At 40.6% G+C, this 22588-nt stretch overlaps 2 protein-coding genes across 2 annotated transcripts; one reads left to right on the top strand and one right to left on the bottom strand.

Annotated features, from left to right (window-relative positions):
* The first annotated feature begins 45 nt into the window (after nt 1-45).
* Nucleotides 46-19698, top strand: sestd1 (SEC14 and spectrin domains 1). The gene is made up of 19 exons (XM_034128878.1): nt 46-287; nt 2405-2474; nt 2792-2900; nt 4035-4125; nt 4220-4333; nt 7876-7989; nt 8104-8198; nt 8315-8370; nt 9208-9273; nt 10280-10437; nt 12883-13005; nt 13199-13393; nt 13708-13822; nt 13915-14080; nt 14510-14591; nt 14703-14825; nt 15773-15964; nt 16152-16255; nt 17881-19698. Exons 2-19 carry the CDS (start codon nt 2405-2407, stop codon nt 18182-18184), a joined length of 2277 nt encoding a protein of 758 aa, XP_033984769.1. The 5' UTR covers nt 46-287; the 3' UTR covers nt 18185-19698.
* Nucleotides 19699-19773: 75 nt separating this feature from the next.
* On the bottom strand, nt 19774-22262 carry dnajc15 (DnaJ (Hsp40) homolog, subfamily C, member 15). The gene is made up of 6 exons (XM_034128683.1): nt 22117-22262; nt 21217-21268; nt 21050-21126; nt 20742-20818; nt 20548-20618; nt 19774-20259 (listed from the first exon to the last, which is right to left on the bottom strand). Exons 1-6 carry the CDS (start codon nt 22219-22221, stop codon nt 20189-20191), a joined length of 453 nt encoding a protein of 150 aa, XP_033984574.1. The 5' UTR covers nt 22222-22262; the 3' UTR covers nt 19774-20188.
* Nucleotides 22263-22588: the final 326 nt, after the last annotated feature.

The raw sequence follows: 22588 nt of genomic DNA, 5'->3' as shown, positions 1-22588 counted from the left end.
CCGGAAGTCGTCTTCTTTTTATGAGCTTTACTGAGTCTGCGCAGAGCAGCAAACTCAACCGCCTGCTCCCTATGTTCCACTGTTGTTCAAAACCAACGCAGAGCGAATTGATGTCCTCAGTGTTCAATTGAAAATAGATTGAATATCTCCTGATAAACCAAAACGGAGAGGAAGAGGAAGAGGAGAGGAAGAGCTATTGGGGAGGAGAAGAGACACGGGAGGGAAAAAAAGGAGGAGGACGTGGAGTAAAAATCGGGGCAGGATAATGCTGCAGATTTGACTGAAAGGTAAGAAAATGCGACTGATCAATACTGATAGATGATGGATCCCAAAGTTGTCGATACGGAGTGGATTGAGGTTTAAGGTGAGGGAGGTTTGAGCCGCAGCAACCGCAGCCCGCAGCTGCTGAATGTAGGTCATTGTGTCTGTGGGCCGAGCCGAACCAGGCCGAGACCAACCGAGCCCAGCCGGGCCGTCCTGCAGCTGCAGCGAGGCCGCAGGCAGGCTGGGGAGGAAGAGGAGGAAGAGGAGGATGAAGCCTGCTGCAGGACTGGTGCTGCAGTGGGGGTCATTCATCACCATAAATACTTCCAATATTCCCTTATTACTAATGTGGGAGTGGGGATGATGATGGGAACTTGTCCCAAATAATGGGATTTCAGTTTAGCTGAATAGTCGAAAACAACAATTAAAATAAGTAAACATTACGAAATATTTAACTCCATGAAAACTTGGATTTCTATTGGATTTGAGTATTCGCTATTTCATCAAATGTTTCTGACCAGAAAAGTGACATTTAGAGTTAAACTTTCTGGAGGAAAAACATTTGTTATTATTAAATAATAACTCAAGTCTAAAATACTCTGCTTCTTCTGGGGGTGTGGTTGTTCAGATGTGATGGGCAACATAAAGTAACATCTCTTGTAAAACAATTCTCCTCATATTTCATTTGAAACATTGCTAAATAGTGATTACTGCACTTTATAATGTGTTTAATAGAGTTTATTATGTTTCCTAATGTAAGCCATTATTTTTACAAAGTAGGTTCCTACATAGCCCAAACAAGTATGTCATACAGAATTATAATAATTAACATAAAGTAGTAAAACACATGCATTAGCCCACCACTGGCTGCATTGCTTGTAACTTAATAGGAGGTTGCTATTTTAAGCTTGTAAAAGCTTTTCCAAAGATCAAACACTTAAACTCATTGAGAAGAGGACGTACACAAAAAGACTAACACGTCTTTACTTTTGTGAAATAAACAACACTTTGGCAACTTTTGTTTGACTCTGGTTTTCAGGGGCATGAAGTAAAAAGGAGCTTTAAAAATGATTGGAAAACGAAACAATACAAACACGAAGGCCATGGACTCCAAATAAAGGGATTAGTTTTTGATTTGTGCTAAATCATCCACTGTTTCAATCGCTTTGTCACACAAAAGTGTGTCAGGATAAGATTAGGATTTTTACATTATTAATAATTAAATACATTAAGTATACACGTGCATATACAATGTATAATGTATCAAGCCCATAGTAAGAAATAAAGTATAACTAAAAGAGGTTTAAATGTCTGTTTTATTATCTTTGCTTTGTAATGCCTGTTGTAAAATGCCATTATATAATGTGTTTTTACTGTATTTATTCATAAAAAGTATTTTAATTTGTTTTGTAAAGCACTTTGAATTGTCGCGTACAGAAAAGTGCTCTTTAAATAAACTTGCCTTGCCTTGTTGTTAAATATGAAGCTGTTAGCTTAGCATAAAGACGTAAAACAGCTCGCCTGTCTTCTAACTTTCAGAGCATTGTATAAGAAACTATACTGCTTATAAACCAGATTATATTATTGAATGATACAAATGAAAACACTAGTAATTCAAACCAAGTACAGAGAGAAGTCAGAAACATACGTATCTGTAAAAATAGAAACATTTCTGCATTGCTTTCAAATTCAAACTAGAGTTGCAACTAACAATTATTTCATCACCACTTAATCTGATGATTATTTCACTAAAATCACAATAAATCAACAGAAATGCAAACTAACTGACAGCTCTGATGAAACAGACTGAGCTGATGTAAAGCCAAACATCTGAATCTGCTGGGAGAAGTGCCAGAGGACAGAAAATCCTTATGGAAAATCACTGAGCTGAGCTCTACATAATATTCCTATAATACTACTGCTGGGTCTGTGGTTTATCTGTGCCGCTACAGTGTGTATTAGGGACCCATTTATAGTTTATTTATCTCTTATTATAAGGCTGCTATACTCCTTTTGACCTACAACGTATTTGCATCTTAGCAGTACTAACACTGGAATTTCAAACTGTGATATGAAATATATTGATAGTTAAAGAAATGTAAACCTTTCCTTTAAGAAGCCTTTTGTATGTGTGTTTCAGATGTCCAAGGTAAATGCGGAAGCGACCACCATGCTCCCCCTCCTCAAGAAGAAGCTGGCGTTTCTGTCAGGTAAAACATACACACAACATTCAAATCTTTTCTCAATTGTTTTGCATTTCTATTCATTCTATTTAAAGCTGGTATTTCTGAACAGTTGCAGATGATGCTAAGGCTTCACTCATGTTGTTAGTATTATACTATTGGTGCAACTCCAATTCCCCCTAGATCCAGAGTGCTGTGACGTCAGATACTCTAAATGTATTGAAAAAGCATAGATGTTATCGGTTCCAAAATTCAAACCTGTTTTTATTTACAGAAATACCCTGCTTCAATCAATAATTGGTGTCTTTAAAATCTTAATTTCATGGTGTTCTGTATCTCTTTAGGGGGGAAAGACCGGCGCAGTGGTCTGATCCTGACCATCCCTCTCAGCTCAGATCAGACCAGCATGGAGGAGCTCAGCGCCACACTGGACTACCTGCTCAGCATCCCCAGGTACACGCACACGCACGCACGCACACACACACACACACACACACACACACACACACACACACACACACACACACACACACACACACACACACACACACACACACACACACACACACACACACACACACACACACACACACACACACACACACACACACACACACACACACACACACACACACACACACACACACACACACACACACACACACACACACACACACACACACACACACACACACACACACACACACACACACACACACACACACACACACACACACACACACACACACACACACACACACACACACGCACGCACACACACACTCTGGTAGTAAGTCTCTGTTAACAAAATGTTTCATCTCAGTTTTAATGTCCGTGGAAATGTTTGGAGTGGACCTGTCACTGAGGAGCTGCTGGAACTTCTCTGTATCTTGGCCGCAGTGTTTAAATCCAGTATGTTCTCTGTAACTGTAAAAGGCTTAATAGATGATTCCAGATTATCACAACTTAGTTTTTATCGTATTGGCCCTAATATGAGGGGACCCTGATTATAAGATAACCCCTCCCCTTCCAACAGCTGTTGAGGCTGCATCCTTTTGAAGACTTTTCTCAAATAAATTAAAACTATAAAACACTTCTAATAAATCACAACATGTTTTGTTTTTAAGTGACACACACTCACTGTCTCCTGTTGTCAGTACGATGCCTCTGGTTGTTTGTATTCCTAAGTCCTTTTCTTGAGCTCCACATCATGACGGGCTCTGGCAGTCGTAATTTTTGGCAGCTTGTCAGATGATTCACTTTATGTTAAATGTCTGCAGTAAAAATGTCAACACAAGCTTTTCAAACTCGTTAATGCTTGTCAGGAATGTTTTTCTTCCAGAACATGTTATCAAAGCTGTTTAAAACGCCTTTAGATTATACTGGCTTCATAAAAACAAGACAAATATAAGTCTGTAAGAGATGTACACATTCAGAAGAGAAGAAATACAACAAACTCTTACACTTTAAATCAGTTTCCATGTGCAACCCAAATACTGCATGAACAAGAAACTATATGTAAATGTGTGTGTGTGTGTTTTTCATAGTTTAATTAATATCCTTGTATTATACATTTTTTTCTCTCAGTGTAAAGTGTAAAGCTCGAGGTTTCACCGTTATCGTGGACGGACGAAAGTCTCAGTGGAACATCGTGAAGACTGTGGTGCTCATGTTGCAGGTGCAAACCCGTAATATGGATCCAATAAATGACTTTATTACATTATCAGGATGTTTTAAAGCTGAGGATGCTAATGCAAATGATGTTGTTTCAGAATGTGATCCCTGCCGAGGTGTCGCTGGTCTGCGTGGTGAAGCCAGATGAATTCTGGGATAAAAAGGTCACGCACTTCTGCTTCTGGAAAGAGAAAGACCGCCTGGGCTTTGAGGTGAGTTTCTGAGCTGGTTTACGCTATACTGTTTCAAGTTTCCTTTTCACTCACTGAGCGCCTGCTCTGGTGTTGAGAGGTAACTGATAGGAGTTAGAGGTCTTTGTGGTGTTGTTTTTCCAGACTGCGAAAGGCACAATCTAAGAGGTTTTCCCAGTCTGTGGAACATCTTTCAAGAGATTTCGGTACATTTGTTAATATATTATAGCTGTAATGAGCTCAGGTACAGTCCGAAAAGCATCTCTGGTCAACCTGAAATTGCTTTGGTTGCTTTTCCCTCTGTTGGGACTTAAACATATGCAACATGGGGCCTTCAATAATTATAACTTTTATTAACCAATGTGAGGCTTGAGTGTGAGGTTTGTCTCTGTGTTTCCACAGTGTTTTACAAACTGTGACATCCCAGATATACAGTATCTAATAAAAAGGCTTCAGGAATGCTAGTATGACATTTAGACCAGCGACGGGCTGGTTCGTCATTTATATCCAGATGTGAAACCTCAACAACTACTTGAATTCTTTGCAGCTAAGTTTGCTACTTTGGGATATACATAAATGGAAATAGTGGAGCTGATATTTTTTTATTTCTTTCATATTATCACAGGCTGAATCCAGGTACATGCTGAAAAGCACACAAGCCTGACCCAAAATAGGCATTTGTTCCAATGCTCTTTTTTTTTCTTTCAACTTATTTCAGCTTTTCCCGTGTCTTAACAAGTTGCTGAGAATTTTTTTGGCAACGTTTTGGTGTTTTATTGCAGTTCTGAACAGACTCACTGAAGGCGAGATGAACAGCCTGCTGTCATGGAGAGAAGCAGTTTGAAGAACCCAGTTCTTATTCTAGCTTTGAAACAACCTAAGAGACAAACAGACCGTCTGTTTGGTCCAACACACCCAAACACACATCTCCACACACACAAATACCGGAATTGTATTTGTTACTTGATATCAATCCGAGACAGAGTGAGCCAGTTATGATAACCCTGAACACCATTAACTGTCCTGAGTGCTGCTGGAAACCTGAGCCAGGGTCGATGGAGTGTGTGTCCGTGTGTGTGTGTGTCTGTGTGATTGTCGGCCAATCCGCCTCCTCTATTACAACAGATGGTTTTACCGACGGAGATCAGGAGTCGGTGTGACCCAGATTTTCACAGCCATGTTGGCTCAATAGTTGTTGCCACGGTAACTGGAGCAAGTTAGTGGGTGTGAAGCAACTTGAAAGTTGCTGCTCATTATAGATAATCCATCTCGGGCAACATTTAGATGACTTTATTCATTTCAAGTCAATGTAGAGTTCTCATTGTGTGCTGAGAGCAGAGACTGTTACGAAGACTGTCCCTGATGGTGCTTTCAAGGACATAATAATACTTTTTATTTATATAGAGCTTTTTTAAACACTCCTTTTTAAAAGAAAAAAATGTCATACAAATAATGGAAACCCAAGAGGCAATATTATGAATAAGAAAAAAGGTAGCGGTACACACAAGTCATCAAAAGCGTTAATGTTAAGTTTTATGATTGATTCAACTATATATATTTTTTGAAAGATGAAATTCTTTAATCAATCATGTGCTCAGATTGAGGTTGTTATTTAAATCAGTTTGAGTGGTCACCATCCACACACACACACACACACACACACACACACACACACACACACACACACACACACACACACACACACACACACACACACACACACACACACACACAGGGAGATTCCAGTGTTGAAATGTGACTCATCCCAACTATGGAGTGTGTGTGGATGTCACAGAGGGGTGTGTGGCATACAGCTGCTCTAAAGTCTTACCTTACATTTAAACACACACGCATACAAGTCCAATTCCTGTGACAGCATCTGCTGACAGCTAGAAACCGGCTCACTGCCAGCTGTCTGACTTTCCAAGTTTATTTGCAAAGCAACCTCTTATACAAGTGCAGTTCAAAGTAAAGATAATATGAAGGGACAAAAACATACAGTATGTTTAAACGCCTTAATTTTAAGGGAAACTTAGATGTTTGTTTTTTTTGTAAAACCTCAGATCAACTCGCCGGCTGTTCATGACCATTGAACGCTCTATGTCCAGATTTAGAATCACTCTGAGAAACAACAAGAAAGTTTGTCTTGTGATCCAATAACTTATTCTGCAACATAGACTGAAGCAACTCCAGATAATAAATCTGTGATCAGCACTGGTATGAACAGCTGGTATAAAACATCTAAGAAAGAAGAACACTTAACCTTTGTTTTACGTGTCAACACTTAGAAAGAACTAGAAGAAACTGAGTTTAAAGGAGTCTCTGTGTGCTTCTTTATTGCTGACTGCAGTGACTCCTAGGTCTTAAGAAAACAAGGGGCTATAATTATGTCTCCCTCCCTGAAATACTGAACCGGCCAATAGCAGCGCTCCAGAGGTGACGTGCCTGAGGTGCATTACAGCTTCATGCATGGGATCCTCACCTCCCTCATGACTCTTTCTGCCGCTCAAGGAACTGCTTTGTAGACACAGGACTCTTTATGCACAGCAGCACTCAACCTTCATATGTCTGTAACAGTCTTAAAGAAAAAGACCTGAACCCTAGGGTTAGGAGGAATACAGTATTTTAAGTTTTACAGTCATAGATTCATGCTTAAGTATGGATTTTTACTTTCGCAACATCAAATACACAAACCAATTGGAAAATAAACACTTGGATTTAAATAGCTCATGACAATGCAACATAAAAGCCTGTGTCATTACACTTTGAAATCTGCGCTGGAAAACTAAAAATGGTCAAATATATTTTTATATCAAATGTCAAAACTAAAAAAAAAAACTGTGATTTGATATGATGCCCATATCGCCCAGCCCTACTGGCACCCATATTACTGCCACTCCAATTACACCAATTATAGATCCTTCGTGGCGTCAGGGCGTCTCAGAGTTTGACATAATAATAAGATGCGTTTTCCCCCAAAAACATGATCTCAGACCTCAGTTTTTGGGTCACTTGGCTGGAGGACATAGAGGCAAGGAAGCATAAATTGCAGACTGAAAAGCAACCATTGTCCAACGTTAGCCATTATGACTACCCATCCAACATCAAATATGCTTTAGTATATTAAATCATGCAGGAAGAATGGTTCTAAAAGATTTCCCCCGACATGTCATCAATATTAATATATCTAGATTAATCATTTGAAGAATGAATCATACGTAGAGGTCACTCAAAACCTTTGTATGTAAACCATTAGTTAAGATAGGACACAGGGATCTTCTGAGAAGTACAAGATTTCCATAAAAGGTTCTATATCTAGAGTTGGATTTGCTTTTCATTGTCCTTCAAACCTATTATTTAATTTCACAGTGTAGATTAAACACACATTTGCAAATCACTAAATTATATAGATGTTTAATAAATTACAGTCATACTTTCTGTGAATATTTGATTGTTTCCCTGCTAATCTGTCAGGTCATAAACTCTTTCATGCTGTGTTTGTATTGTTTTGTCTCTTTTACACTTAATGATCAACATTTTAATTGTACTCTCCTTCCTGTCAGGTGATCCTGGTTTCGGCCAATAAGCTGACTCGTTACATTGAACCGTGCCAGCTAACGGACGACTTTGGAGGAAGTTTGGACTATGACCACAACGACTGGCTGAACAAGAGACTGGTGAGTATTTCATTTGAGATAAACGTGTGTATTTGATATTTGGATTGCCCAATTAGGTAAGCTTGTTGCTATGGTCTGGGGATGCTTGTTTATTTTCATTTTATTTGTTGTCAGGTTTTTGAGAAGTTCACTAGGGAGTCAACGTCATTGCTGGACGAGCTGTCAATCATCAACGACAGTGACAAGAGCAGTACGGTGGACAAGGAGAAGTACGCACGCACGCACACGCACACACACACACACACACACACACACACACACCTATAGTTTAAACTGACAAGCAGTAGACAGAGTTAATCAATAGCTATGTCTCTCTCCTCTGCAGATCAGCTGACCTCGCCCTCTTGCCATCCTTCGACCCTGAGACTGTCCTTCAGACTGGTAAATATCATCTCCTCTCATTCAAGTCCCTTTCACTCACAATAATTGTACTATTTGGTCTGAAACAGATTGACCAAACCGGCCCACCACTGCAGCGTATCAGGGACACACAAATAGGGGATTTTATGGAATATATCCACTTGACTAACTGATTTTAGCTTCAGATAAACATTTTAATACACCAAAGGGGGACACTGGATTATGGCCCTCGTAGCTTGCGTTCAAGAGCATTAGCAGGGAATCTTTGAATGACCCGTATGAACAGGAGAAATACTCACTGCCAGAAGAACCTGTTTATTGTCAAAGGAGCCCTTGACAATTGTTTTAAGACTGTGTGAACCTATCCTCTTAAGTTAACTTCACAAGTATGATCTAATTTGCACAAAAAAGGCAGATTAATAAACTTAGAAATTGCTGATATAAATCTTTTTGCATAGATTCTTCTAGTTTTAGGTACTTTTTCTGTGTTCACAACTTCTTTCCCTTGTGGTCATGGACTGTGGGTAGAGACTGAAATAATTGTGGATTCAAGCTTATTATCGGGGTCTCTTGGAGGGGAGAGGGAGGTCTGAGGTTAAGACCTGGAGCTAAATAGACACTAAGGATGGATGGATGGATGATGGATGGATGATGGATGGATGATGGACGGCTGTGTTCTCCGCACTGAGCAGCCTGTGTCTGAGTGTTGGGCCGAGGTGAAAGGAGTCTTTGTTTGTGGTACCACCCTCCTCCCTCTGCAGCATGTACACAAACACTGACACATTATTGTTTCAAATGCTTTCATAACAGGCTTTTAAATCTCATACCACCCCCCACACACTCTCTGTCTGTCTGCAGGTCACGAACTGCTGTCGGAGCTGCAGCAGCGTCGCTTTAACGGCACGGAAGGAGGAGGACAAGGAGGTGAGGAAGCAGCTGTCAATCATCCAGGTGTCACTGGGCTGGTGCACAGACAGACGGACGGACGGATGGATAGATCTGTATTGTTTTTAGCCCTTTTCTTTCTCTGACATCTGTCTGGTTGGAGCAATTCAGTACTTCAAAGAGTACTACACTTTGACACAGTGTAATAGGCTACTTCAAAGACTGCTGGAGTATTTAATTCAATTCAAGGCTAAATTGTCACTTGCACATTAGCTACAGTGTAACTATGGCAATGAAAAACTTAGTTCACAGGCTCCTCTAACAGTGCAACATATATATAGGACATAGAACAAAAATAACAGATAAAATAGTGCTAGTATGTTCTGTTTAAGGATGGTGTGACAGTCACTTCTGTGTCTGTGACCCTGAGCTTGTCCCCCAGCATCAGGTTGGACCTCACTAATGCCTTGTGTCTGAACTGGAGATAATCTCTGCAGACAATAGGGCAGGGAACAGTACTCAATACCTTTTTTAGGTATGGACAAAAATAACCCAAGAGCAAATTTAATCCAGCCTCTCCAGTCAAACAATACCTGCATACGATCCTTTTAGTACACAAATAATTACTGTTTGTATGGTTTAGCTCGCAGTTGAGCTCAGTGTAAGGGGACTGGTTATACCAGTTTGAGCATTCTTTTTTTATGATACCAAGCCTCAGCATCCAGTTCAAACATGGTAGAAAGCCTGCATCTAGAAGAGTGGAGACTGATATCGCAGCAGATGAATGCCCGCGATTTAGGAACGGCATTAACAATCCTGTAAGGCTGCAATGTTCAGTGTCCAGATACATGTAGAGGTTACGTCTTTTTTATGAGACGGACATCGAGATCACTTGGTTAAAAAATAGTTGTATTTAAAATATTACAAATCATTGCCTTGAATAGCATGTACCGTTTTGTACATTTAGACTAAAGATAAGAAGATGTCCAGGGCTATCACCCCCACAGGACTCCTGCCTGATGTCTCTCTGGCCTTTGACCCCCAGGTCCAGCATGGTGTCCCATGGACGAGGAGCTGCTGGCTCAGCCTCAGGTGATGAAGCTGCTGGACTCGCTCAGGGAGCAGTACACCAGATACCAGGAGCTCTGCAGGCAGCGAAACAAGCGCACCCAGCTGGACGAGATCCACGCCAAAGTCATGCAGGTAACACACACACGCACACACACACACATGCACGCACGCACACATGCACGCACACACACACACAGGAACAGGTATATGGACAGCTGTGAGCCTGTGTCCCCATCTGTTAATGATTGTCAACATGCAGTTCAACCTCATTTGTTGGCCAGAATATCAATTTGAGTTTTTTTTTTTTTTTCAACCTTTGGGGATGTGTCATGATTTTGTTTTGTTTTATGCAAAATTCAGCAAGACTTAAACATGACTGAGACATAAATGGTAGGTGGATTTTTTTTTAACCTCTTAGGCAGAGCTATAGACTCGTTTTTTCCCTTGTGTCCCGTCTGTGTTTTGCACATGGAGACAAATCAATGTGCAACTAGCTCAAGGTGTAGATCCCTATCTAATGAACTATAATTGGTGGATACTTTCTGTGTGTATGATTCAGAAACAAGAGTAGTACAATTATATTTATTTGGAAAGCTGTGGCAGCTTTTCCCAAATTAAAGGTTATTTGCTCGTGTTCTTGTTTTCCCAATTCTCTACAACAAACTGTAGAACCATTTATTGAAGTTAGCTGCTGGCTGTAGCTTCATATCTATTGAAGCGATTGGAATATGTCAGTCTCCTTATCTAACTCTCCTCCAAGTCTATTTCCCTAAAATCAAACTCTTGCTTTTGTAATGTTCACTGCTCCTAATACAGCTCTTGAAACTCCAGTTCATGTTCTCGATCATTGTAGAAATGTATAAATGCGACCTTTACATCTGTAGACTCAGACGCAGCTTTGACCCCCTCAGTATTTAAGTCCTTTGCTCTGATTCTTTTATCATCCAGTCTTTGACCTTTGACCCTCAAACACAGTGTCAGTGAGCAGCACTTAAGTAGAAATAGACTATATTGTAGTTACTGGGGCTCCCGCAGCCGCAGGGGCTGATGGGTAACACCAACGTCTTGGAAATAAGCCTGGGGTTGCCATGGGAACCACAGCACGTCGGTCTACAGCCTGAAGGGCTTGTTGAGGTTGGGGTGGGGGGGGGTTGTTGGCGGTGGCCTAGTTCTGGATCATACTTGTGTGTGTGTGTGTCTGTGTGTTTGTTCTTTAAGGCATCACTGACCTGATAAATACAATTAAATCATGACACTGATGCACACATCTGGAAAGTTCCAGATGTTAATGTACTGTATAATACAATTGTGAACATTTGAACTCATAACGAAATCACTGAATAAGATTCCATTTTGTAATGAACAAACACACCATTTAAAGGAAAACACGATATAAAGTCCACAGGACATGAGGTAACTAGCAAACGAGGCACATTCACAGATTGTTCACAATAAGCTTTAATTAACATTCTAAACATTGTGGAAAATACAAACATTTTGAAGTATAGAATTAAAAAATAAATTGCAGTTCTTTCTCAGTGGAAATTTAAGGTCAAAGGTCTAGTGTAAGATTTTAAATCCAATATACTTTTTGTCATTTTAGGTGAATATATCTGCAAGGTGGGCTAGTTGTTCATTGTGTGTTTGGCACTTGTTCCAGCCAATCGGTAACATTCATGCTCGTGCAAAGAACAGGGAGACCACCATATACAGTATGTGTAAAGAGAGTCTTTGTGTTTTGAAAGCATTTACTAGGAAGAGAGAAACTGACGAAGAACACATTCACAGGCATTTTGGGAAATGTAGGCACCAGTGTTTTGAGTTGAGGAGGTCTGTGTGATCTGAAATATTTCCTAGCCCTCACATGCTTCAGCTGGATATCAATGTTCCGTTTCACTTTTTTCTTTTCAGTTAAACATGATGTAATATGTTGATATATTTGTGGAAAACATAAACGGGTGACTCTCGGGTAAAGTGGTTTTGACAGAAACTATTTATAACAGCAAATATTAATGGGCAGTGACCATGAAAGGAAATAAATAATACATGTTGTGATGGGATGTCATGTTGGATATCATCTGCAGTCATCGGAGACATGCAGAGCCCCCTGCTGGTCGCTCTGCTGAACTGCAGTCCACAGACGTAGAGAGTTCCTCTCAGTAGAGATTTTGACACGTCATAGTGGTAATCAAATTAGTTGCTTTAGTTTTAGAATGTTGTTTAGTGCACGTTTGCTCCATAGACTGTATAGGTTTGCTCACATGTCATGTCTTACTGGTCAAAGCGTGTGGAAATAACTGAATTTATAGCTTTTTGATTGTTTGAAGGTTTCTCAATCGAAGTGCATTTTGTGAGTCATAGTTAACTGTTCATATTACATTGTAATGTTCACATGCTTGTACCTTTCACTCTGTTATCAGAAAAACCCCAAATATTCTAACACATTTGTTTTGAACACAATGAGATAAATGTCGATCCAAACAAGTGCTCTGTGAAAAAGAGAGACCAGCAGCTCCATCTTCTTCCCTTTTTAAGAGATCACTAAGTCTGTATTTTCTGTTTTCTGTTTTCTCTCAGGTGGTCACCTGGCTGCAGGGTCCAGGTTCAGAGCTGTTGAAGACTCAGCAGGCGATCGGAGACTCAATGCGGGCGGCTCAGACTCTGCAGCAGAAACACGAGGAGATTGAGAGCCAGCACAGTGTAAGGCAACATATCAAACATATACATAAGAACATATACAAATGAATGAATGAGATTTGGGGTCAACACAGTTCAGAGTGGAGTTTGATGCTGTCTGTAGTATGGACTTTAGTTTAATTGGACTGCTATATTCTTGGCTAGGTGACTGGTGGTAAATGTAGGCATTGTGCTGATTGTTTGTGTTTTTGTACAGGAATGGTTTGCAGTGTACGTGGAGTTGAACCAGCAGATCGCTGCCTTGCTCAGTGCCGGGGAGGAGGAGGAGGTGGTGGAGCTGAAGGCGCTGCAGCAGCAACTGAGCGACGTGTGCTACCAGCAGGCCGCTCAGCTGGAGTGCAGACAGAACGTCCTGCAGGCAGCGCAGGGCTTCCACACCACCACACAGGAGGTAACACACACACACACACACACACACACACACAGACACACAGACACAGACACAGACACAGACACAGACACAGACACAGACACAGACACAGACACAGACACAGACACACACACACACACACACACATTGTATCAGCTGCTGTTCGTACTGGATGTTTCGTACTGGATGTTTCGTACTTGAAACAAATTTAGGAAAAAAACACTATTCCAATGAAAGAGGAAACTAAAGCCAGAACATTTCCGGATGAATCTGAATGTGGGCAAGTGGCTACAGATGTATTCTGTGTAATCAAAGCTCTGTGTCTGTCCCTGAAGTTGTCCCAGCTGTTGGACGGTCTTCTGGGCATGCTCTGTGCTGATGTGGCTCCAGCTGACGGAGCTTCAATTCAACAAAATCTCAAACTGTTGGAGGAGAAGCTGCAAACTGTCGGTTCGTGCTCTGACTGATGAGGCCTTTCGTCCAAAATACTGATGTTTTATTGTTGTTTTAAAGAATATTTACATCTCCCTTTATCAATACAGAGGCAGGTTTAACTTCTCTGCGTCAGAAGGGGGCGCAGTTGATGGAGCAGATGTGCACGCAGGCTCCGTGGCCCCTGGAGGAGACGGAGAGTCCAGCTGGAGAACAGCAGGACAACGTGCAGCACATCCAGGGTGTGATGGAGGAGATGCAGCTCCGCAAGCAGAGGTACCTTTCTTCTTAGCCATGAGGGACTTCATTTATTCTTTAAAGATGGAATACACTGTATATCTACTACTGATCTTTATGACCAGATTCTAGCACCTGGAAACTCCAACATGCATTTTGCTAGAATTCTAGAAATGTTGTTAGAATTCTAGAAACTATAAGTTAAGTCCTTCTTTACTTTGTTTTCAGATCAATAATCAATAAAACAAACTTACAACACTTTACAAACGACTTGGTTTCAAAACAAAACCAAAAGCCTAGAACAGCAGCAAAGCATTTGTTTCTTTACATTGTTCCCTGCAGAGTTTAAATCAACATTTATTTGTGTAAAATTAACTTTAAGGTCATAAAGATGCATCTCTAAAACATTGACACTGTGTTATAACCAGTTATCAGTCCCAAGTGGTAAGTTTGTGTAACTGTGTGCAGGTGTGAGGACATGGTGGATGTGAGGAGGCTGAAGATGCTACAGATGGTCCAACTGTTCAAATGCGAAGAAGATGCTTTACAGGTAGGACACACAACAACTACACACTCACACTTAATACTTCTGTATGAAATAGATGATCATGTTTCGTGTGTGTGTGTGTGTGTGTGTGTGTGTGTGTGTGTGTGTGTTCAGTCAGTAGAGTGGCTCGGCGAGCTGTTGGACGCCCTGCTGAAGACTCACGTCAGACTGGGGGACGAGTCTCAGGAGACGACGACCATGTTGGACAAACACAGGAAGTTTGTAGACGTCGCTCAGGTGAGATGCTCTTAGTCATGCTGCTACGGTGGTTTAATGATTTGTGTTGAGTCTCAAATTGAACAATATGAACCTCAAGCAATTTTAGGTACTTTTTTTGCTCCACTCTACTTAAAGGTGGGGTAGGTAATTTTGAAGAAACCAGCTCGAGTGCGCTAGAATTTGAAAATACACAGCCGGAAAAGATCTGCCACTTCCTTACAGAGCCCCTCCTCCAACACACACGAACGCGCACATGACCAATGAGGGCACAAGATAAGTTTGTGCACAGATGGAAGGCTGACAGGCAGGTAGGCCATCCAGTTATTTTAGCCGGGCCAGCTAAAATGATTGGTCGTGCTTTTTACAGTATTACGGCTTCCACAGATTACATTTTTGTATGGATATTTTGTCAAAGCACTTAAAATATTCATTGCTATCGGGATGTTAAGAGCATTCCATGGAATATAACAAAAAGTGTATCTCGAGCCGGTTTCTCAAACTTACCTACCCCACCTTTAACTCACCATGGCTTCTTTTTCAACATCCATTTATTTGAAGTCCTATATTTAGTAGGGCAGAATGTCATGTTTTATAGGATCTGGTTATTGCAAACAATATATTTGATGATATATATATATATATATATATATATATATATATATATATATATATATTAAACCATGTAAATGTAAGTAATTTGATGTAGTATATCACTGTTTAAGCTTAGATTTGGTCATGTTACCTGCATGAAGTGTGTGTCATAAATGATCTGTTCAAAGACTGTACGGAGTTTGAAATGCCAATGAGGATTTTTGTTTTTACATTTTCTGGCAATATTGTAATATTGGTGATTTAAAAAGAAAATGTGTATTTGGAGATAATCTTTAGAAGACCAAAAGGGATGAAATAATACAGAAATTATAAAAAAACTAATAATAACTCCGTCTTCCTGTCTCTTCCTTCAGAGCACCTATGATTACGGCCGTCAGCTGCTGCAGGCGACGGTGGTCCTCTGTCAGTCTCTGAGATGTACGACACGCTCGTCCGGAGACACCCTGCCGAGACTCAACCGAATCTGGAAACAGTTCAGCGTCTGCGCCGAGGAGAGACAGCAGAGGCTGGAGCTGGCTCTGAACTTCCACACCGCCGCCGAGAGGGTGAGACAGGCTGAGAGACAGGCCACTGTTTTATTATCTCTCAACTGTTGTAGCAGCATAACAATAACATGTGCTGTCAGGGCACTTGTTGGTGTGCTTGTACAGCAGAAGCAGCAGATTTACACCGTTGTAGCCACACAAACATAGAAAGCATCAATTCAGTGTGTGGCTTGTTACTGTGTTTCAGGTGTTACAGCAGGAATGTGTCGACTCAGAGTCTCTGGATGAAGTCGACTCCTCTGGGAAAACTCTGCTGGACAGACTGACCATGCCTGTTATCTTCCCCGATGGGTACATATTCACACAAACACACACACTGCTTTTCATCCCCCTAATAATAACCACTACAACTAAACCATTAAACCTTCAATAAGTGTTTTATTTGGTCAAACTTTTGGTTGCTTATTTACACATCCATCAGATATACACGGTAACATTGACATTTATTTGGATTCTACATGTTGAATGTAAACATTTATTCAATCTCTATCAATTATAGAGGGAAATAATTAGCTCTTCACCTGTTAAATGCTCTACTATGTTCCCCAGATAATCTCTAAATGTCTGTAAAGCACTTTGAATTGCCTTGTGTTGAAAGGTGCTATATAAATAAACGTGCCTTGCAATACAGGGTGTCCGCGGGGTCTAAAAAAGTATTAAAAGTTGATAAATCAATTTAGCGAAAATGAAGGCTATTAAACAGTATTCCAAGTATTACATTTTGTAGCTTGTTTTCAATAAGTATATCAATTGTCCAAAGAGGTAGTATTCTACAGTCTGCCTGAATGTAATCATTGCGTAGGTGTGTAGTGTGATTCTGTGGAGTTTATTTATGGCATCCCGTTGGATTTGACGTCATCTGAACAGGACATCGCACGCTCACTGCTTGATAGCGCGAAGGTCCGTTTACACCGGTTGTTAAACAACATCGTTATGGGGAAATGCAAGTTTGCGTCCAAATGGTTGGAAGATAAGGAGGAAGGACAATCAATACTGTATATAGTAAATGTGAGGTAAAGTGTGTCGCCAATGTAACCGGTTAAAACTCGAAGTGGCAATGAGGTCTTCAAATGTATGGAAAGGGTCTTTAAAAAAGGTCTTAAAAGGTCTTACATTTGACTTCAGGATTCCTGCATATACCCTGCAGTACAGCCTCTAAGAGTGGGAAAGTGAACAAAATCTCTGTGCTGTAAAAGCAAAACAATGAGTTGAAAGTCAGTTTAAATCCGTCTTCCTCCACTTAATCCCTCTTTCTATAATTGAAGATGTAAAAGCAACAAAAAAATAAATCAGTTTTGTCTCTACAAGGAACTCCTTTCCCATAAACGTGATATGAGCCACTGTTTATATAAAAATATTGATAGTGTGGGGGGAAACTTCTGAAGCAATTGGAGTCAGGAGTCAGAGAGACACGATGGAGAGCTGGAGCTTTGATGGCAAACACTTGACGGTTTATTTGGAGCTTCGGCCGGAGAATTCACAAGACATGTCACGGGCCACGGTTTGACCACACGGTTGAGATGCCACAATCAATTCTGAAGAGCCCTTCGGTAGTTCGAAGTTTTAACTAGTTCAGAGTGTAATAATCAACATTCTTCAATAGATCGACTAAACAGCTGAGGACACTGAATCACATTTGTTGTCGCTTATGTCTCGAGGTCATCTACACCCCGAGAAGGATGTGTTCCAGGTGTCCCACAACAATAACTATCTCTGAAAGAGAGTTGCCTGGTCATAAACTGGTAACAACAGCAAAATGCTAGGGCAGCCCCTCCTTAAGGGAGATAGCGGAATGTATATAGAATTATTCCCTGACAGATAGTATGGTTGTTTTTCCTCCATTTGAAGGGAGATTACCCGCAATGTTGAACACACTTCACATATTAAAAACTCAACGACTCATTGTGTTGTTTCAGGACGGAGCAGTACTTTGGGAGTCCCAGCGACACGGCGGCGGCAGCAGAGTGCGTCAGGGAGCGCCTCCTGCTGGTGGAGGAGCGGCGGCTGCAGCTGCAGGAGCTGGGGCTTCACAATGAAGAAGAGGAAGATGAGGAGGAAGAAGAGCATGTGTTAAACGGGCAGGAGGCACGGCTGGACGTGATCGGAGAGGAACTGAGCGAGAAAGAGGATCAAGATGAGGAGGAGGAGGAGGAGGCAGAGGTGGAGGAGGCGGCAGGGCAGCAGGATGAAGACTTGGAGAGGGCGACGCAGGACTGCTAATCGAACGGTGATGGTGTTCAACTGAGCAGCCTTGATGAAGCTCCTTAACGAAGGGCTGCTGAATTATTTTCCATCTAAACTTCCGATTGGTTGCTTCCGTCTCCCTGCAGCAGTAGGTTTTTCTGTCTGCTGGTATATAAAGGCTACATTTTCCATCAGCCTCGCTTCTGAAAAGGATAAACATGTTGATGAGATTATTTCCCTCCGCTCAGCAGAACCGCTCTCTGCCCTGAAACAACAGCGCCCTTTCAACATTTGTTCTACCATCAAGCAATCCAGCAGATTTCACAAATGTAAAAATACTGGAATCGTTAATACTCACATCTCCGGATGATGGCGACGATCGACTGTAAAATGATCAGTTTGGATAAGAATACTTCTAATGTACAGCTAACAACGCCTCCACTTTCCCAGCATGCCTTTCAGTGGGTGGAGCTTCCATGGTGCTAACATTGTTACCAAGGTTTCTGTCTGTGCCTCCTCCGACGTCTCGCCTTTCTTACCTCCTCGCCTCCCTTCATTTCCGTCCTCTAACAGAACATGAAGCTGCAGTTTATCAGGTGTGCCGCCACCTGATCCTTTTCCTTCATCAATGGTCCTTTCCCATTTTGTGACTGTCAGTTGGGGCTTTTCAGCACTGGGATGAACATGACACTCTCCTGATTGTATCTCCTGTATAAATAAGCCGAAAGAAAAACCTGCTTTATCGACAAAAACTCTAATCTACAAGACTGTTTGTATAGAAACTTGAGAAAAAAACAGCAAGTCCCAAAGAGCCTCGCGAAATTACAAGAAACAACATCCAAATATCTGTGAAGTCTTCTTGTAAGCTATCAGGAGAAATTGATCAAGTCCACCCAAAATTTGAAGTCTTCCTCAAAAGTCGAACTGAAATTTAAATTATTTTCATATCTTTCCCAGAGTGGGAGGTATGCTTCCCTTTTTCTCAAGCATTTTTGGAGAAATTAACGATGAGCCTGTCACACCTTAAACAAGATAATGTGGTTTTTCCGCTGCCTTTTTCAACCAGGGATTAGGACACCCTCAGGAAGCTGCCTCGAAAAACAGATTGGAGCACTGCTTACAACTTTTTTTGCACAATTTCTTCTTTTTTTGGGCTCAGTATTTTGGCAATGAAAGAGAGAAACTGATTTCAAAGCAAAACATAACTAATTTCCTGTTTGAATGATTTGATGTTTCTTGTTGAAATGATCTTGGATGTAACATTTCCAAGGACCCAGAGGCTCCTACCACTTGGCTGCTCTATAGAAACCCTCTGCCTTCATGATGAACATCAAACCTGTGCCGCTTCGCTCTGATCCACGCTGACATCAGGATAGAAGACTCGCTTTTTCTATTTATTTGACTTTTTCCAAGCAAACCTTCTTGTAGGTATTTCGACCAATAACTGCTGCTGTAAGTGTAACCGCTAAATACTGTGTCCTGCTTTCTGTCCTCCCCGTCCAATAATATATACATATGACATCATCCTCTAAATAAAGAAGTGTTTTGAAGTTGCGGTCTGAATGTGTTTTTGTCTGCAGCACAATGAAGCACATTCACTCATAAAAACATATACAGTAGGGTGGTTGTATTATAATATCAAGTTTATTTAAAAAAAAAAAGAATGTTCACATCAACTGTTTAAAAATGGAATTAAAGTATTGCATATTTATCTTGTTCTTTCAAAAGAAACAACTCTATACAAAATGTTGTGGTTGATGTAGTTGACACTAGAGGGCGACTGTTACCCACCTATGCCTTTACTTATATACAAACTCACTGTCAAGTCCCTTCAAGGCAATCTCCTTCACTTTTAATTTACATATGTATTTATATATTCATTATGTTAACACATTAGGTTGGAGATAAGTTAAGAAGAAAACTGTCATGAATGTATATTTTTGCTTCCAGAAGCGGAGCCTCGATGTTGATGGAGCACCTCCGAGCTGAGATCATACACCAGATGATTGAAGTCTTTAAAGTGTTCGTTAAATCTGAAGTTCAATGCCGGTTCTCCTTGTCAAAAAGGTCTTTGGCCTCGTTGATCTTAGCGGCGAGATACGGTGACCCACCTGCACAAACACATACACAAGTTTGATCTGTAATTGCTCCTTTAACTCAACCATCCACAAGCTTTTCAAACATGCAACATAAATGCTTTGTTTTACACGAGGGCCTATCCAACATTTGGCCCATTTTAATGTAGGTATTGATAACCACACTCTTTAAGATGACATAAGTTAGGCACTGGGTGACATGTCAGTGTTTTTAAATAAAGAATTGTGAAGAAAAGCAGTCGGTTAAAAAAACGAATATAATTGAATTACTTTTTTCCCCCAATCTTCAGAATTTTAGCTCACCTTTATCTGGATGATTCAGGACCATGATCTTCCGGTGTGCATCGCGTACCTTGACTTTAGTGCTGGTTCCGCTGGACAGAAAGAAGAAAACAAATACAACAATGTGAGCAATCATCCGTTACCTCTGAGCAGTAATATACACACATTTAACTTATGTTAACGTTTAAGAAATATTTACAAACAAAACATATTACCTGATGCCAAGAACGAGGCTGGCTTCTCGTTTGGACATCTTCCCCTCAAAACCTCCTTTGTAATATGGTGAGAAAGCCTGTGGGGAAAGAAAGGAATTAGAGCTACATCTCTCAAAACATTTAGTACTGGCTCTACTTCCTCTTTGTTTTATTTCCACTCCCCAAAATCAGAGAGTGTGTTCTCTATATATGTTGGGTATCTCAAGGGCACAACATTTCTTAAGTTTGAACCTAAAAACGGTATGAGGTGCTACATTTACCAGAAGAGGGGTGTAGGCAGGGTTACAGGAAGCTTAATAATTACTCACGCCGTATGTGGGCATCTTCCTGACAGTTTGAGCAAAGACTTGTCCAAGAGGCTTCCACAGCTGGAATGCATAGCGGCCTGTCGACCATAAGCACACATGAATCTGATTAAAAACAAACATATCTGAACATTTTGTAAATGACTGATTTCATATCAAACTAGTCTTACCTGCAAAACCTGCAGCAGCCACACCAAGACCTACTGCAATCAGAGCCCCTCCCTGTCAGCAAAACAAAAACCCCAACAGTTAACACACTGGGAAGTTAAACTAGTCTAGACACAAGAGACGTAAGAAGCAGAACATTGGAGGTAGAAGCAAGCAAAGGAAAAGAGCATAAAATGAATTGTATTAGGAATATCAACCACATTTTTTGCCTCAATTACTTTTATAAAATAATGTGTCCTATATCACACAATATAAAGTTCCACATTGATGGTTTGTGTTTAATGGCTTACTACTCCTGATTGTGTTCATTGAAGATTATGTTTTAAATATGATTTTACATCTAAGACTGATGTGCAGCCCCCAGAGTAACATTCTAAACACCACTTTCCAAAAGGCTTTTATCACAATCTTCATACGAAATTGAAGCAGTAAAACGAACAAACATCTAACTACAGTGGTCGATTGCAGGATGAGCATCTTGTGTGTATGCAGCATAATATTTACATGTTAGCATTTCTATTATGTTACAAAATGTGTGAGATCAATGAGTTGCAGAACATTTTCATACGCAAAGACAATACACTTTTCCGAAGTATTTATTTATGCAATATATGGGGACAACTTTCTATACTGTCGTTTTAAATGCGTGAGCCAGAAGACAATATAAGCAACGATAAGAGCGTTTTCTACATCTCTTTGTCTATGTAAGTCAATATAACATTTATGCGGCATTAACCTTACGTTTAACCAACATCCAAAACAAATGCAAGTTTAAAATAGTGAGAAGCAGCCGTGCGTTTAGCGGTCATTGAGGTTACGTCACACACGTTATCAGGTAAAACCCACAATGGTCCATTCAAATTAACCCAATGAATGTCTTCAGTTTGAAATCAGACACTTACCAGCCGTGAATCTATACCGGCATCGCTCCTGACATTTGTTTTTGAAGTATATTCAGCATATCGCAGCGTTTCTCCGTCTACGGTCATCCTGCGAGCATCCGCCATGTTGCTTTAGCGACTGTCACGTGATTAAACTCTGACTTATCCGGTTTTGACTTTCAAAATAAAAGGCAACGAAGCTAGACTTTATTTTTCACGTGTGCATCTATTGGATTTTTCAGAAACACAATGTAATGTCATTAGGTGATTATTTATTCAGTTTTTTTAGGGATAACATAACAGTTTTTAAAGGATTGTTGGGAGGTTTCCCGAATTTTTTTAGTCCATCTAGCAAACCGTTGTTGTTTCATATTTGTTCCACTAGATGGAGCCCTTGATAAGTGAAAGTTGTGCTTGTGTGCGTGCTTGTGTGTGCGTGCGCGCGCGCGTGTGTGTGTGTGTGTGCGTGCAATATTGAGCAACATGTTCAAAT

The sequence above is a fragment of the Trematomus bernacchii genome, unplaced genomic scaffold, assembly GCF_902827165.1.
Source record: "Trematomus bernacchii unplaced genomic scaffold, fTreBer1.1, whole genome shotgun sequence".
Classification (NCBI taxonomy): Eukaryota; Metazoa; Chordata; class Actinopteri; order Perciformes; family Nototheniidae; genus Trematomus; species Trematomus bernacchii.
The sequence above is the reverse complement of the archived record's forward strand: the minus strand, read 5'-3'. Positions and strand labels throughout refer to the sequence as shown.

What these genes read in the sequence shown, in the direction of transcription:
- sestd1 (XM_034128878.1), top strand. Translation starts at nt 2,405, where the DNA reads ATGTCCAAGGTAAATGCGGAAGCGACCACCATGCTCCCCCTCCTCAAG. An exon ending in GGAAGGAGGAGGACAAGGAG is followed by an intron (nt 9,274 to 10,279) that starts GTGAGGAAGCAG and finishes TTTGACCCCCAG; the next exon opens with GTCCAGCATGGTGTCCCATG. An exon ending in GGAGAAGCTGCAAACTGTCG is followed by an intron (nt 13,823 to 13,914) that starts GTTCGTGCTCTG and finishes TTATCAATACAG; the next exon opens with AGGCAGGTTTAACTTCTCTG.
- dnajc15 (XM_034128683.1), bottom strand. Translation starts at nt 22,221, where the DNA reads ATGGCGGATGCTCGCAGGATGACCGTAGACGGAGAAACGCTGCGATAT. An exon ending in GGCTGCTGCAGGTTTTGCAG is followed by an intron (nt 21,127 to 21,216) that starts GTAAGACTAGTT and finishes TATGGTCGACAG; the next exon opens with GCCGCTATGCATTCCAGCTG. An exon ending in CCTGAATCATCCAGATAAAG is followed by an intron (nt 20,260 to 20,547) that starts GTGAGCTAAAAT and finishes GTGTTTGTGCAG; the next exon opens with GTGGGTCACCGTATCTCGCC.